General features: G+C 45.2%; 1 protein-coding gene across 1 annotated transcript in view; it reads left to right on the forward strand.

The window, feature by feature from the left end:
• The window catches only part of LOC134350614 (adenylate cyclase type 8-like), a 140,079-nt gene that overhangs the window by 22,155 nt on the left and 100,809 nt on the right, over positions 1–17,115 (forward strand). Inside the window, exons 4-7 of the mRNA XM_063056082.1 lie at positions 4,257–4,368; positions 9,234–9,361; positions 12,005–12,163; positions 12,392–12,707. Of these exons, the coding sequence (XP_062912152.1) occupies positions 4,257–4,368; positions 9,234–9,361; positions 12,005–12,163; positions 12,392–12,707 (715 nt within the window). The remainder of the gene's footprint in view (positions 1–4,256; positions 4,369–9,233; positions 9,362–12,004; positions 12,164–12,391; positions 12,708–17,115) is intronic.

The following is a 17,115-nucleotide window of genomic DNA, read 5'->3' on the forward strand; positions in this document are numbered from 1 at the left end:
GACCTGTTAGCCTGACATCAGTGGTTGGGAAGTTGCTGGAATTGATTGTTAAGGATGAGATTACCATGTACCTGGAGGCACATGACAAGATAAGCCAAAGCCAGCATGGTTTCCTGAAAGGAAAATCCTGCCTGACTAACCTTCTGGAATTTTTTGAGGAAATTACAAGCAGGGTAGACAAAGGAGATGCAGTACATATGGTGTGCTTGGATTTTCAGAAGACCTTTGACAAGGTGCCGTACATGAGGCTACTTAGCAAGATAAGAGCCCATGGAATTACAGGGAAGTTACTAGCATGGGTGGAACATTGGCTGATCGGCAGAAAACAGAGAGTGGGAATAAAGGGTTCCTATTCTGGCTGGCTGCCGGTTACCAGTGGAGTTCTACAGGGGTCGGTGTTGGGACCGCTGCTTTTTATGATGTATGTTAATGATTTGGACTATGGGATTAATAGATTTGTGGCTAAATTTGCTGATGATAAAAAGATAGGTGGAGGAGCAGGTAGTGTTGAGGAAACAGAGAGCCTGCAGAGATACTTAGATAGTTTAGGGGAATGGGCAAAGAAGTGGCAAATGAAATACAATGTTGGAAAGTGTACGTGCACTTTGGTGGAAGAAATAAACGGGCAGACTATTATTTAGGTGGGGAGAGAATTGAAAGTACAGAGATGCAAAGGGACCTGTGAGTCCTTGTGTAAGATACCATATAACCATATAACAATTACAGCACGGAAACAGGCCATCTCAGCCCTTCTAGTCCGTGCCAAACGCTTACTCTCACCTAGTCCCACCGAACTGCATTCAGCCCATAACCTTCCATTCCTTTCCTGTCCATATAGCTATCCAATTTAGCTTTAAATGACAATATTGAACATGCCTCTACTACTTCTACTGGAAGCTCATTCCACACAGCTACCACTCTCTGAATAAAGAAGTTCCCCCACGTGTTACCCCTAAACTTTTGCCCTTTAACTCTCAACTCATGTCCTCTTGTTTGAATCTCCCCCACTCTCAATGGAAAAAGCCTATCCACGTCAACTCTATCTATCCCCCTCATAATTTTAAATACCTCTATCAAGTCCCCCCTCAACATTCTACACTCCAAAGAATAAAGACCCAACTTGTTCAACCTTTCTTTGTAACTTAGGTGCTGAAACCTAGGTAATGTTCAAGTAAATCTTCTCTGTACTCCCTCTATTTTGTTTACATCTTTCCTATAATTTGGTGACCAGAACTGTACACAATACTCCAAATTCGCCGTACCAATGCCTTGTACAATTTTAACATTACATCCCAACTCCTATACTCAATGCTCTGATTTATAAAGGCCAGCATACCAAAAGCTTTCTTCACCACCCTATCCACATGAGATTCCACCTTCAGGGAACTATGCACCATTATTCCTAGATTTCTCTGTTCTACTGCATTCTTCAATGCCCTACCATTCACCATGTATGTCCTATTTTGATTAGTCCTACCAAAAAGTAGCACCTCACATTTATCAGCATTAAACTCCATCTGCCATCTTTCAGCCCACTCTTCTAACTGGCCTAAATCTCTCTGCAAGCTTTGAAAACCTACTTCATTATCCACAACTCCACCTATCTTAGTATCATCTGCATCCTTACTCATCCAATTTACCACCCCATCATCCAGATGATTAATATATATGACAAACAACATTGGACCCAGTACAGATCCCTGAGGCACACCGCTAGTCACTGGCCTCCAATCTGACAAACAGTTATCCACCACTACTCTCTGGCGTCTCCCATTCAGCCACTGCTGAATCCATTTTACTACTTCAATATTAATACCTAACGATTGAACCTTCCTAACTAACCTTCCATGTGGGACCTTGTCAAAGGCCTTACTGAAGTCTATATAGACAGCATCCACTGCTTTACCCTCGTCAACTTTCCTAGTAACCTCTTCAACAAACTAAATAAGATTTGTCAAACATGACCTCCCATGCACAAATCCATGTTGGCTGTTCCTAATTAGACCCTGTCTATCCAGATAATTATATATACCATCTCTAAGAATACGTTCTATTAATTTACCCACCACTGATGTCAAACTTACAGGCCGATATTTGCTAGGTTTACTCTTAGAACCCTTTTTAAACAATGGAACAACATGAGCAATACGCCACTCCTCCGGTACCATCCCCGTTTCTAATGACATTTGAAATATTTCTATCAGAGCCCCTGCTATTTTTACACTAACTTCCCTCAAGGTCCTAGGGAATATCCTGTCAGGACCCGGAGATTTATCCACTTTTATATTCCTTAAAAGCGCCAATACTTCCTCTTCTTTAATCATAATAGTTTCCATAACTTCCCTACCTGTTTCCCTTGCCTTACACAGTTCAATATCCTTCTCCTTAGTGAATACCGAAGAAAAGAAATTGTTCAAAATCTCCCCCAACTCTTTTGGCTCCACACATAGCTGTTCACTCTGATTCTCTAAGGGACCAATTTTATCCCTCACTATCCTTTTGCTATTGATATAATGATAGAAACCCTTTGGATTTATTTTCACCTTACTGGCCAAAGCAACCTCGTATCTTCTTTTAGCTTTTCTAATTTCTTTCTTAAGATTCTTTTTACATTCTTTATATTCCTCGAGCACCTCATTTACTCCATGCTGCCTATATTTATAGGTATCTCTCTTTTTCTGAACCAAGTTTCCAATATCCCTTGAAAACCATGGCTCTCTCAAACTTTTAACCTTTCCTTTCAACCTAACAGGAACATAAAGATTCTGTACCCTCAAAATTTCACCTTTAAATGACCTCCATTTCTCTATTACATCCTTCCCATAAAACAAATTGTCCCAATCCACTCCTTCTAAATCCTTTCGCATCTCCTTAAAATTAGCCTTTCTCCAATCAAAAATCTCAACCTTTGGTCCAGACCTAGCTGTCTCCATAATTATATTGAAACTAATGGCATTGTGATCACTGGACCCGAAGTGCTCCTCAACGCATACCTCCATCACCTGACCTATCTCATTCCCTAACAGGAGATCCAACACTGCCCCTTCTCTAGTTGGTACCTCTATGTATTGCTGCAAAAAACTATCCTGCACATATTTTACAAACTCCAATCCATCCATCCCTTTTACAGTATGGGCTTCCCAGTCTATGTGTGGAAAATTAAAATATCCCACAATCACAACCTTGTCCTTACTACAAATATCTGCTATCTCCTTACAAATTTGCTCCTCCAATTCTCGCTCCCCATTCGGTGGTCTATAATACACCCCTATAAGTGTTACTACACCTTTCCCATTCCTCAATTCCACCCAAATAGCCTCCCTAGACGAGCCCTTTAATCTATCCTGCCAGAGCACCGCTGTAATATTTTCTCTTGACAAGCAATGCTCCACCTAAAGGTTAACCTCTAGACTGAGTTGGTTGTGAAGAAGGCAAATGCAATGTTGGCATTCATTTCTAGAGGTATAGAATATAAGAGCAGGGATGTGATATTGATGCTCTATAAGGCACTCATGAGACCACACTGAGTATTGTGTGCGATTTTGGGCTCCTTATTTTAGAAAGGATATACTGACATTGGAGAGGGTTCAGAGAAGATTCACGAAAATGATTCCAGAAATGAGAGGGTTACCATATGAGAAACATCTGGCAGCTCTTGGGCTGTATTCCCTGGAGTTCAGGACAATGAGGGGAGGAGAAAGGAATCTGATGGAAACATTCCAAATGTTAAAAGGCCTGAACAGATTAGATATGGCAAAGTTATTTCCCATGGTAGGGGAGTCTAAGACAAGAGGGCACGACTTCAGGATTGAAGGACGTCCGTTTAGAACAGAGATTCGGAGAAATTACTTTAGCTAGAGGGTGGTAAATCTGTGGAATTTGTTGCCATGAGTGGCTGTGGAGGCCAAGTCATTGGGTGCATTTAAGGCAGAAATAGATAGGTTCTTGATTAGCCAGGGCATCATAGGGTATGGGGAGAAGGCAGGGGTGTGGGGATGACTGGGAGAATTGGATCAGCCCACGATTGAATGACGGAGCAGACTTAATGGGCCGAATGGCCTACTTCTGCTCCTATATCTTATAGTCTTATGGAATCTGCTAACTTGTGTATTTGTGCTGAGGACACGCTGCTAACTTGGGTCTGGGTTCATGGAATTTGCATGAGAATCTTTTCAATCCAATATTCCGGGCTGTGTCTAACTGGTAGTGCAGAATAGCAAAATCCTCTTTGTAACCAGCAACCTGTTTCTCTCCAGTATAATATTTGCAGATATCAAGGGTTTCACCAACTTATCGATTGTTCTTCCACCACATGAACTGGTCCACCTGTTGGATGAACTCTTTGGGCAGTTTGATGACCTTGCTGAGGTGAGTTCATTTAGTTAGAGATACAGAGTGAAACAAGCCCTTCTGACGGAACAAACCACACCACCCAGCAAACCACCTATCTAACCCTGGCCTAATCATAGGATAATTTACAATGACCAATTAACGTGCTAACTGGCACTCAGATGGTAGTTTGCCTCCCAGGTACCAGGGTCTGGGATGTTTCAGATCGCGTCCAAGATATCCTGCAGTGGGAGGGAGAACAGCCGGAGGCCGTGGTACACATTGGTACCAATGACATGGGTAGGAAAAGGGAAGAGGTCCTGAAAAAAAACTACAGGGAGTTAGGAAGGAAGTTGAGAAGCAGGACTGCAAAGGTAGTAATCTCGGGATTACTGCCTGTGCCACGCGACAGTGAGAATAGGAATGGAATGAGGTGGAGGATAAATGCGTGGCTGAGGGATTGGTGCAGGGGGCAGGGATTCAGATTTCTGGATCACTGGGACTCTTTTGGGGCAGGTATGACCTGTACAAAAAGGATGGGTTGCACTTGAATCTGAGGGGGACCAATATCCTGGTGGGAAGGTTTGCTAAAGCTATTTGAGAGAGTTTAAACTAGAATTGTTGGGGTTGGGGGGTGGGAACCGAACTGAAGAGACTGGGGAAGAGGCGGTTGGCTCACAAATAGAGAAAGCTTGGAGACAGTGTGTGAGGGAGGATAGGTAGGTGATAGAGAAGGGACGTGCTCAGACTGACGGTTTGAAATGTGTCTATTTTAATGCAAGGAGTGTTGTGAACAAAGTGGATGAGCTTAGAGCGTGGATCAGTACTTGGAGCTATGATGTTGTGGCCATTACAGAGAATTGGATGGTTCAGGGACAGGAATGGTTACTTAAAGTGCCAGGTTTTAGATGTTTCAGAAAGGACAGGGAGGGAGGCAAAAGAGGTGGGGGCATGGCACTGTTGATCAGAGATAGTGTCACGGCTGCAGAAAAGGTGGAAGTCATGGAGGGTTTGTCTACTGAGTCTCTGTGGGTGGAGGTTAGGAACAGGAAGAGGTAACTTTACTGGGAGTTTTTTATAGGCCGCCCAATAGTAACAGGGATATCAAGGAGCAGATAGGGAAACAGATCCTGGACAGGTGTAATAATAACAGAGTTGTCGTGATAGGAGATTTTAATTTCCCAAATATCGATTGGCATCTCCCAAATCAAGGGGTTTAGATGGGATGGAGATTGTTAGGTGTGTTCAGGAAGGTTTCTTGACACAATATTTAGATAAGCCTGCAAAAGGAGAGGCTGTACTTGATTTGGTATTGGAAAATGAACCTGGTCAGATCTGTCAGTGGGAGAGCATTTTGGAGATAGTGATCACAATTCTATCTCCTTTACAATAGCATTGGAGAGAGATAAGAACAGACAAGTTTGAAAAGCGATTAATTGGGGTAAGGGAAATTATGAGGCTATCAGGCAGGAAATTGGAAGCTTAAATTGGAAACAGATGTTCTCAGGGAAAAGTACGGAAGAAATGTGGCAAATGTTCGGGGATATTGGTGTGGAGTTCTGCATAGGTACGTTCCAATGAGACAGGGAAGTTATGGTAGGGTACGGGAAACATGGTGTACAAAGACCGGATGAGATGTACCCCAGACTACTGTGGGAGGTGAGGGAGGAGATCGCTGAGCTTCTGGCGATGATCTTTGCATCATCAACGGGGACGGGAGAGGTTCCGGAGGATTGGAGGGTTGCGGATGTTGTTCCTTTATTCAAGAAAGGGAGTAGAGATAGCCCAGGAAATTATAGACCAGGGAGTCTTACCTCAGTGGTTGGTAAGTTGATGGAGAAGATCCTGAGAGGCAGTATTTATGAATATTTGGAGTGGTATAATATGCTTAGGATTAGGAATGCAACTCTGAGTGTCAAAGGAAGTCATTCCTGCCTGTGGCCATCAAACTTTACAACTCCTCCCTTGGAGGGTCAGACACCCTGAGCCTGTAGGCTGGTTCTGGACTTATTTCCTGGCATAATTTACTTATTACTATTTCATTATTTATGGTTTTATATTGCTATATTTATACTCTATTCTTGGTTGAGGCAACTGTAACGAAAATCAATTTCCCTCAGGATCAGTAAAGTATGACTATGACTATGACTATGTCAGCATGGCTTTGTCAAGGGCAGGTCTTGCCTTACAAGCCTGACTGAATTTTTTGAGGATGTGACTAAAGGCATCGATGAAGGAAGAGCAGTAGATGTAGTGTATATGGATTTCAGCAAGGCATTTGATAAGGTACCCCATGCAAGGCCTATTGAGAAAGTAAGGAGGCATGGGATCCAAGGGGACATTGCTTTGTGGATCCAGAAATGGCTTGCCCACAGAAGGCAAAGGGTGGTTGTAGACGGGTCATATTCTGCATGGAGGTTGGTGACCAGTGGCGTGCCTCAGGGATCTGTTTTGGGACCCTTACTCTTCGTAATTTTTATAAATGACCAGGATGAGGAAGTGGAGGGATGTGTTAGTAAGTTTGCTGATGACACAAAGGTTGGAGGTGTTGTGGATAGTGTGGAGGGCTGTCAGAAGTTACAGCCGGACATTAATAAGATGCAAAGCAGGGCTGAGAAGTAGCAGATGGAGTTCAACCCAGATAAGTGTGAAGTTTCTCATTTTGGTAGGTCAAATATGAAGGCAGAATATAGTATTAATGGTAAGACTCTTGGCATTGTGGAGGATCAGAGGGATCTTGGGGTCCGAGTCCATCAAACGCTCAAAGCTGCTGCGCAGGTTGACTCTGTGGTTAAGAAGGCATACAGTGTATTGGCCTTCATCAATCGTGGAATTGAGTTTAGGAGCCGAGAGGTAATGTTGCAGCTATATAGGACCCTGGTCAGACCTCACTTGGAGTACTGTGCTCAGTTCTGGTCGCCTCACTACAGGAAGGATGTGGAAACCATAGAAAGGGTGCAGAGGAGATTTACAAGGATGTTGTCTGGATTGGGGAGCATGCCTTATGAGAATAGGTTGAGTGAACTCAGCCTTTTCTCCTTGGAGCAACGGAAGATGAGAGGTGACCTGATAGAGGTGTATAAGATGATGAGAGGCATTGATCGTGTGGATCGTCAGAGGCTTTTTCCCAGGGCTGAAATGGTTGCCATAAGAGGACACAGGTTTAAGGTGCTGGGGAGTAGGTACAGGGGAGATATCAGGGGTAAATTTTTTACTCAGAGAGTGGTGAGTGCGTGGAATGGGCTGCTGACAACAGTGGTGGAGACGGATACAATAGGGTCTTCTAAGAGAATTTTGGATAGGTACATGGAGCTTAGAAAAATAGAGGGCTGTAGATAAGCCTAGTAATTTCTAAGGTAGGACATGTTAGGCACAACCTTGTGGGCCGAAGGGCCTGTATTGTGCTGTAGGTTTTCTATGTTTCTATGTCTTTGTACTGTGGTGAAAAATTGGAGCACCTGAGGAAACCTAAGTGGTTCATGGGAAGAACATACAAACTCCTTACAGCTGGCGCTGGAGATGAACTCCGAACTGCAGAAGGTCGTGCGCTGTAACCATATTGCAGTAACTGCTAAGTTACCGTGGCACCCATGTTTGGTGTGGTTGAATGGGTTGACCAGGTTGGGGCCTGGGGCTTACGTATTGGGATATTGTCCTCTTGCTTTCCACTTCTCGGTGTGCTCTCACAAACTGAAAGGGGAAAGAGCAGAATTGTTCCTTTCTCAGCACTAGGAACAGGACTGACAACAGGAACTGAAACCTGCTGGGAATACTGAGGGCTCCAGTGAAGTCCTATGGAGAGAGAAGCTGAACTAAATTTGAGTCAACACACACCAAATGATGGAGAAACCCAGCAGGTCAGTTTTTGTGTGTTGCTCTGGATTTTCTGCATTTGCAGTATCTCTTATGCTTATAAAATCTCCATAGCAATTAGCATTTGGGTCAGTGAATTTTCATCAGAACTGATATTAAAGATTCCAGCTGTCTTCCGAGAAGAAGAGGAAGAGAGTATACTGTGACATGAACAAGAACAAGGACTAATGTTCTATGGTATAACCATCAACGTACAAAGTTTGGAGATGTCACGCAAGACTTTTAAGGCCATAAGACATAGGAGCAGAATTAGGCCATTCAGCCCATCAAGTCTGCTCCACCATTCCATCATAGCCGATTTATTATCTCTCTCAATCCCATTCTCATGGCTTTGCTCCGTAACCTTTGACAACCTTACTAATCAAAAACCAATATTTCCCCCGTTTTAAATATACTTAATGTCTTTCTCTCAGCTGTCTCTGGCAAACAATTCAATAGATGCACCACCCCTGGCTAAAGAAATCCATCCTCATCTCTGTGCTAAATGGATGTCCCTCTATTCTGATGCTGTGCCCTCTGGTCCTAGACTCACCCACTATAGGAAACATCCTCTCCACATGCACGCTATCTAGGACAAAAAGACACACCAGTTAAATATGCAAGGGTTAGGTTGATCTTGCAGTAGGTCAAAAGGTTGTCATAACTTCATGGCTAAAGTGCCTGTATGTAATTACTAACTGAAGCTCATCACCCTTACCAGAGAGCAGCTCATCAGAGTCCTCTGTTACGGGTGCCTTTCAGGTTGCCCCCAGATGTAGGCCATTTTCAACAATCCTTCCTCTCCCGGGGATAAGGTCTTTGGAGTTTCTGTTGGTACTTTCGTAACACTGGGTTTTTCACTGGTTAGCGTAGCTAGACCCACGGCCAATTCTCATCCTTTTGCAGCTAGTCCTGGGACTGTCCATGCCTGAGTTTGAAGATCCTGTACAGTGGTGTAATGTTCTAGTTTCTGTGGTGTTGTGATGTTAACCAGTACAGCAGGGTGAGATGATGCACTTTATAATGTTTTATCATAATCTTATGTTTTACAGAAGCATGGCTGTATGCGAATTAAGATCCTTGGGGACTGCTACTATGCGGTGGCTGGATTGCCTGAACCACGCACTGACCACGCTCACTGCTGTGTGGAACTGGGTCTGGGGATGATCCGAGCAATTCGGTAAGGTAATGCATTCAGGGCCTTCTCTGTGCTAGTCGTTGCCACAGATGCCTGTGGAGGCCAAGTCATTGGGTATATTTAAAGTGGAGGTTGATGAGTTCTTGATTAGCCAGGGCATCAAACATTACAGGGAGAAGGCAGGAGAATGGGATTGAGAGGGATAGTAAATCAGCCATGATGGAATGGTGGAGCAGACTCAATGGGCAGAATGGCCTAATTCTGATCCTATGTCTTATGATCTCATCGAAACCTGTCAAATGTTGAAAGGCCTCGATAGAGTGGACATGGGTGTAAAGTGGATGTTCCCTATAGCAGGGGAGTCTAAGACCAGAGAGTACAGCCTCAGAATAGAGGGATATCCATTTAGAACAGAGTGGAGGAGGAATTTGTTTAGCTAGAGGGAGTGAATCTGTGGAATTTATTGCCACTGACGGCTGTGGAGGCCAAGTCATTGAATATATTTAAAACGGAGATTGATAAGTTCTGAATTAGTTAGCTTGTCAATGGTTATGGAGAGAAGGTAGAAGAATGGGGTTGAGGGGGATAATAAATCAGCCATGATGGAATGATGGTGTGGACTCGATGGGCTAAATGGCCTAATTCCACTCCTATGTTCTATGTTCTTCTCTCTCAATCAGACATTACATTTCCAACATTCTGGTTGACATTGTAGGAAGCATGAGGAAGCTTTGGAGAGGATGCAGGGGACAGCATGTCTAATGAGGATGGGTTGAGCGAGCTAGTGCTTTTCTCTTTGGAGTGAAGGACGATGAGAGGAAACTTGATAGAGGTGTACAAGATGATAAGAGACAGGGATCAAGCGGACAGCCAGAGACTTCTTTCCAGATTGGAATTGGCTAATGTGAGGGATCATAATTTTAAGAGGATTGGAGGAAAGTATAGAGGGGGAAGTCAGGGATAAGGTTTTTACACAGAGTGTTTGGTGGGTGGAGTTCTCTCCCAGAGGTGGTGGTACAGGCAGATACACAGAACATATAAAACTGAACAGAAGAAATGCACACAATCCAAAGACACAACTTCTTGGTAGGTTAGTTGGTCATTGTAAATTGTCCTGTGATTAGGCTAGGATTGACAAGGTACCCCATGCAAGACTTATTGAGAAAGTAAGGAGGCATGGGATCCAAGGGGACATTGCTTTGTGGATCCAGAAATGGCTTGCCCACAGAAGGCAAAGGGTGGTTGTAGACGGGTCATATTCTGCATGGAGGTCGGTGACCAGTGGTGTGCCTCAGGGATCTGTTTTGGGACCCTTACTCTTCGTAATTTTTATAAATGACCAGGATGAGGAAGTGGAGGGATGGGTTAGTAAGTTTGCTGATGACACAAAGGTTGGAGGTGTTGTGGTTAGTGTGGAGGGCTGTCAGAAGTTACAGCGGGACATTGATAGGATGCAAAACTGGGCTGAAAAGTGGCTGATGGCGCTCAATCCAGATAAGTGTGAGGTGGTTCATTTTGGTAGGTCAAATATGATGGCAGAATATAGTATTAATGGAAAGACTCTTGGCAGTGTGGAGGATCAGAGGGATCTTGGGGTCTGAGTCCATAGGACACTCGAAGCTGCTGTGCAGGTTGACTCTGTGCTTAAGAAATCAAATGGTGCATTGGCCTTCATCAGTCAGGGGATTGAGTTTAGGATCTGAGAGGTAATGTTGTAGCTATATAGGACCCTGGTCAGACCCCACTTGGAGTACTGTGCTCAGTTCTGGTCACCTCACTACAGGAAGGATGTGGAAACCATAGAAATGGTGCAGAGGAGATTTACAAGGATGTTTCCTGGATTGGGGAGCATGCCTTATGAGAATAGGTTGAGTGAACTCAGCCTTTTCTCCTTGGAGTGACGGAGGGTGAGAGGTGACCTGATAGAGGTGTATAAGATGATGAGAGGCATTGATCATGTGGATAGTCAGAGGCTTTTTCCCAGGACTGAAATGGTTAACATGAGAGGGCACAATTTTAAGGTGCTTGGAAGGACGTACAGAGGAGATGTCAGGGGTAAGTTTTTTACTCAGAGAGTGGTGAGCTCAGAAAAATAGAGGTTCTATGGGTAACCCTAGGTAATTTCTCAGGTAAGGACATGTTCGGCACTGCTTTGTGGGCTGAAGGGCCTGTATTGTGCTGTAGGTTTTCTGTGTTTCTACGATTAAATCGGGGGATTACTGGACGGCTTGGCTCGAAGAGCTGGAAGGGCCTATCCTGTGCTGTATCTCACTTTTAAAAGATGGAGCACCCATAGAAACAGAGACATTCCACAAGGAGGATGTACAGACTCCTTACCGAGGATGCTGTGGTCGAACACTGAACCGGAACGGTGTCGCAGTAACCGCTACGTTATCATGCTGTCCTTAGGTATAGAGCCCTTTGAAAGTGAGTCAGTAGGTTGTGGGATCAGTTCAGAGTTGAAGTGAGTGAAGTTATCCTCACTAATTCAAGAGTGAACGTTTAATCCTCCAAAGAGGATCATACCGGAAATGAATCTGACACCTGTGTTTCTCTCTTCTGATGAACTCCAGTGAAGGGTCTCGGCCCAAAATGTAGCTGTTAATTCCATTCGTAGTTGTTGTCTGAACTGCTGAGTTCTTCCAGCATTTTCTGTGTGCTACTTTGTGTTTCTCTGTTGTCTAGGAAGATCCGCTTGAGTTTTCACTCAGACATCGACATGCGGATCGGAATCCACTCGGGATTTGTCCTGTGTGGGGTGCTGGGTCTGCGCAAGTGGCAGTTTGATGTCTGGTCACTAGATGTACACATTGCTGGTGAGATGGAGAGCTCTGGTCAGCCTGGGTAAGTACTGACTCAGTCTGGAGAGACAGAAAGGTTAAAGCAGAGACCACGAACAAAACAACCCTCTTTATGAGCTGCAGGAGGTACCAAAAGAAATGGTATTTATTTTTGTAATTTATCACCTATTTTATGTCTTGTACGGTACCGCTGCCGCAAAACCACAATTTTCATGCCTTATGTCAGTGATAATAAACCCAATTCTAACGATTGTCATCTGTTGTGTCTCAGGCGAGTCCACATATCTGAAGCTACGTTACAGTGCTTAGAAGGAGATTACCAAACGGAAGAGGGATATGGCCATCAAAGGAGCAGTCTTCTGGCGCAGTATAATATCCGGACTTTCTTTATCAAGCAGCCATCAGATTTACCTATCTCGAAACAAAGACAGTCCAGCATCGGTCGTCCGATCGTGATGCAGGAGCGGAGGAGGGAGAACGTGCACAGCAGTGTGCTGCAGATAGACGACAATCTGCTGCACTTGTTGGAGTCCGAGACCCCCTGGAGGCTTGACCATCCCTTTAACAGGATCATCAGCTTGAATAAAGTCAGTAATCGGCCTTTTCTCCTTGGAGCGATGGAGGATGAGAGGTGATCGGATAGAGGTGTATAAGATGATGAGAGGCATTGATCGTGTGGATAGTCAGAGGCTTTTTCCCAGGGCTGAAATGGCTAACACGAGAGGTCACAATTTTAAGGTGCTGGGGAGTAGGTACAGAGGAGATGTCAGGGGTAAGTTTTTCACTCAGAGAGTGGTGAGTGTGTGGAATGGGCGGCCGGCAATGGTGGTGGAGGCGATACGATAGGGTCTTTTAAGCAACTCCTGGATAGGTACATGGAGCTTAGAAAAATAAAGGGCTATGGGTAACCCTTGGTAATTTCTAATGTGAGTGCATGTTCAGTACAGCATTATGGGCCAAAAGGCCTGTATTATGCTGTAGGTTTTCTATGTTTCTAAGTACAATGGTGTCAGCGTGAATTAATCAGTCTGGTGGCCAGGTGGAAGAAGCTGTCCTGGAGCCTGTCGGTCTTGGCTGTTATGCTGCAGTACCATTTCTTGGATGGTAGCAGCTGGAACAGTTTGTGATTGGGATGACTCAGGGCCCCAATGATCCTTCAGGCCCTTTTTACACACCTGTCTTTGTAAATGACCAGAATAGTGGGAAGTTCACATCTACAGATGCGCTGGGCTGTCCACACCACCCCCTGCAGAGCACTGCTATGGAGAGAAGTACAGTCCCCATATCAGGCAGTGATGCAGCCAGTCAGGATGCCCTCAATTGTGCCCCTGCTGAAAGTCCGACTAATCAAGAAACTATCAACCTCTGCTTTAAATCCTCTGGCTTAAGAAATTCCTCCTCATCTCTGTTCTAAATGGGTGTCCCTCTATTCTGACACTGACTTCTGGTCCTAGACTCCCACTATAGGAAACATTTTCTCCATGTCCACTCTATCTAAGCCTTTCACACACAATAGGTTTCAATGAGAACCCCCTCATTCTTCTGAGTTCCAGTGAGTACAGGCCCAAAGCTGCCAAACGCTCCTCATATGTTAACCCTTTCATTTCTGGAATAATTCTTATGTGCCTCATCTGGACCCTCTCCACTGACCCTTCCTACAGTACATCCTTCCTCAGTACTGATGTTAAGAGATTAGTTTTTTGTCACATGTACATAAATATAGTGAAATGTATCAGTTATGTTCACAAACAACACACCCAAGGATGTACTGGAGGCAGCCACAAGTGACCACCGCCCACCCATCCTGAGCAGTGGCATCCTTTTTTCACAAAATATACAAACTTTTATTTAAATATAAATCAATCAAATCAAATCAAGTTTAATTATCATTTAACCATACATACATTCAGCTGAATGAAACAGCACTCCAGGACCAAGATGCAAAACATACACAGCACATTCAAAAATAGTGAGCCAAAAAACATAGTTATGCAAAAAATAAACACATATAGAGCCCAAGACCTTGAGCACCATGTCCTACAAATTGATGATACAGTTACTGGCAGTGCAGACGCACACAATCCAGCCTGTCATCCCACTGATTGACCACTGGAGGGCAGCACCAGGAGAGGCCAGCCCCAACTGAGCATGGATGCCACATTGCACCACCTCCGGCGTCTCCTCTCCTGGACTGCTACAGCAGGCCAGCCCATGGCCTGAGGCTCAGTCCTTACTACAACCAAGGCTACGCAGCTTCCCCACTGCCTGTGCCAGCCGCAAACCCAAGAAAACAGGCCTGCGGCAAGTTACATTTTCGATATCTAACAAGGTCTCGCAATCGCAAGAGAGATGTCCAAGACAATCACTGATGACTACATGCCACCTTTGCGCACCAAGTCCGATGCCTTCAAGTTGCAGGCAGCTCTTTCAAACCCAGTTCGGCTCCACTGACAATCCAGAGAGCATACAAAGGATAGGGGTTACAATACAGTGACTAAATTTAAATGTTTGTCCAGGCCCAAGAGCAAGCCAACCACGATATCGTCCGAACAACCCTCCCCTTCCTTTCTGAGTGCCCATAAACCAGGAGCTAGGGGATAAAAAGCAGCCCCCTCAGATGTTCAAACAGGGGCTGCAGCCTCCCACACTCCGTGTAGGCATTATACATGGATTACTCCCGTCCACAGAAAAGACAGGTGGACGGGGTATCAGTGAACCTGCTCAGGAATCTATTACATGGTACTGCCCTGTACAACACCCTCCACCCCAGGTCCCCACCGTACATGGGAAAGACCCCTACATAGAGAGACTTCCACTGGGGCCCCCCTCACTGGCAAGGGCGACTACCAAGGGATGTTCAGATGGTGGGCAAGAACAATGAAGTGAACAGTGTGCAAGAGCAGCCCATACGGGAACCGTCTGAGTACCTCACGGAACGGTGTGATGAGTATCTCGGTGAGGCCGCTCGTGCTGCATGGGACTGGCTTCTGAAGGAGAATTCAGGTTTGGGGTTCAGCAAGCACCTCCCGCACAGCAGGGGTTGGAATGGCCAGAGGCACAGCACACTCCTGAGCCATCCCTGCACCCACCATGGTGAGGTGAGAAATGACACCCCCCCCCACCCCCTGCGGTGTGTCCCTCCCATGTTCCTGCACTGTCTTGGTAAAACACACACAAAATGCTGCGGAAATTCAGCGGCATCAATGGAAGTGAATAAGCATTCACCATTTCAAATGATACCCTTCATTAAAGCTCAAAGTAAATTTATTATCAAAGTATATGTTACCATATGAAACACCAAGGTCTGTTTCTTGCGGGCATACTCAGTGAATCCAAGAACCATATAGAATTAATGAAACTGCACCCAACAGGATGGGCAAACTCTCAATGTGCACAAGATGACAAACTGTGCAAATATAAAACAGAAAAAAAAATACATGAACAAACTAAATTTCGAGAACATGAGAGCAAGAGTCCTTGAAAGTCAATCTATTGGTTGTGGGAACAGTTCACTGATGGGGCAAGTGAAGTTATCCTCACTAGTTGAAGAGCTTGATGGCTGAGGGGTAAAATCTGTTGCCGAACCCAGTTGTGTGAGTCCTTTGGCTCCCATACCACCTTCCTGATCATAGCAGCCGGAAGACAACCAAGTCTGGATGGCAGGGGTTCCTAACAATGCATGCAACAGCATTCTGTGGATGTGTTCAATGGTGGGGAGGGCTTTACTTGCGACGGACTGGGCCGTATCCACTACTTTCCTGTGACAGTATTGTGTAGATGTGCTCAATGGTGGGGAGGGCATTTCCTGTGACAGACTGGGCCATATCCAATACTTTTTGTGGGATCACCAACAGGAGAAAATCCGCAGATGCTGGAAGTCCAAAGCAACATGCACAAAATGCTGAACGATCTCAACAGGCCAGGCAGCATCTCTATGGAAAAGAGTAAACAGTTGACATTTCAGCTGAGACCCCACTTCAAGAATGCGAGAAGGGTCTGGACCTGAAATGTGAACTGTTTACTCTTTTCCATAGGTGCTGCCTATCCTGCTGAGTTCCTCCAGCATTTTGTGTGTGTTACCTTTTGCTCAAGGGCATTGGTGTTTCCATACCAGGCTGTAACGCACCAGTCAATATACTCTCCACCACACGTTATAGAAGTTTGTCGAAGTATTAGATGCCTTGCCAAGGAAGCGGGTAGAGGCTCTGCCCTGCTTTCTTCATAATTGCAGTTGAATGCTGGGCCCAGGACGGGTCCTCGGAAACGATAACCCTGAACAAGTTAAAGTTGCTGACCCTCTCCACCTTCGAACTCCCGATGAAGACGGGCCTCCTCCTGAACTCAATGGTCAGCTCCTTGGTCTTGCTCACATTTTAACCAAGACTGGACAGGAAGGGGGAAGATGCCAGAATAAACAGGTGGAGGGAGGAGGAGGAGGAGGACACACTTGGAGGTGATAGGTGAAGCCAGGTGGGTGGGGGAGGGTGGAGTGATGTAAGAAGCTGGGCTGAAATGATAGGAGAGGAGGGTGGTCCATGGGATATAGGGAAGGAGGAGGGGTACCAGTGGGAGGTGATAAGCAGGTGAGAAGAGAAGGTGAGAGGTCAGAGTGGGGAGTAGAAGAGAGAAGGGGGTGAAGAAAAACTGAATAGAAGTTGATAAAAATCAATGTTCATCTCATCAGGTTGGAGGCTACCTAGATGGAACATGAGGTGTTGCTCCTCCACTCTGAGAGGGGCCATTGACCAACATGTCTAAGAACTGCTGTTGTAACCATTCTGTTATCCCTCAGTACTTCTCCTTGCTGCTTCTGTGCTCCTTTGGAACCTGCTCCACCACTGTGTCTATGACAGAGGACCCCTCAGCCTAGAGTCATAGTCATGGAGTACTACAGGACAGAACAGGCCATTCAGCCTATCTAGTCTGTGCTGAACTGTAATTCTGTCTAGTCTCATCAATCCACACCCAGATCATAGCCCTATGTATTCCTCCCAT

The sequence above is a fragment of the Mobula hypostoma genome, chromosome 8 (assembly GCF_963921235.1).
Source record: "Mobula hypostoma chromosome 8, sMobHyp1.1, whole genome shotgun sequence".
Classification (NCBI taxonomy): Eukaryota; Metazoa; Chordata; class Chondrichthyes; order Myliobatiformes; family Myliobatidae; genus Mobula; species Mobula hypostoma.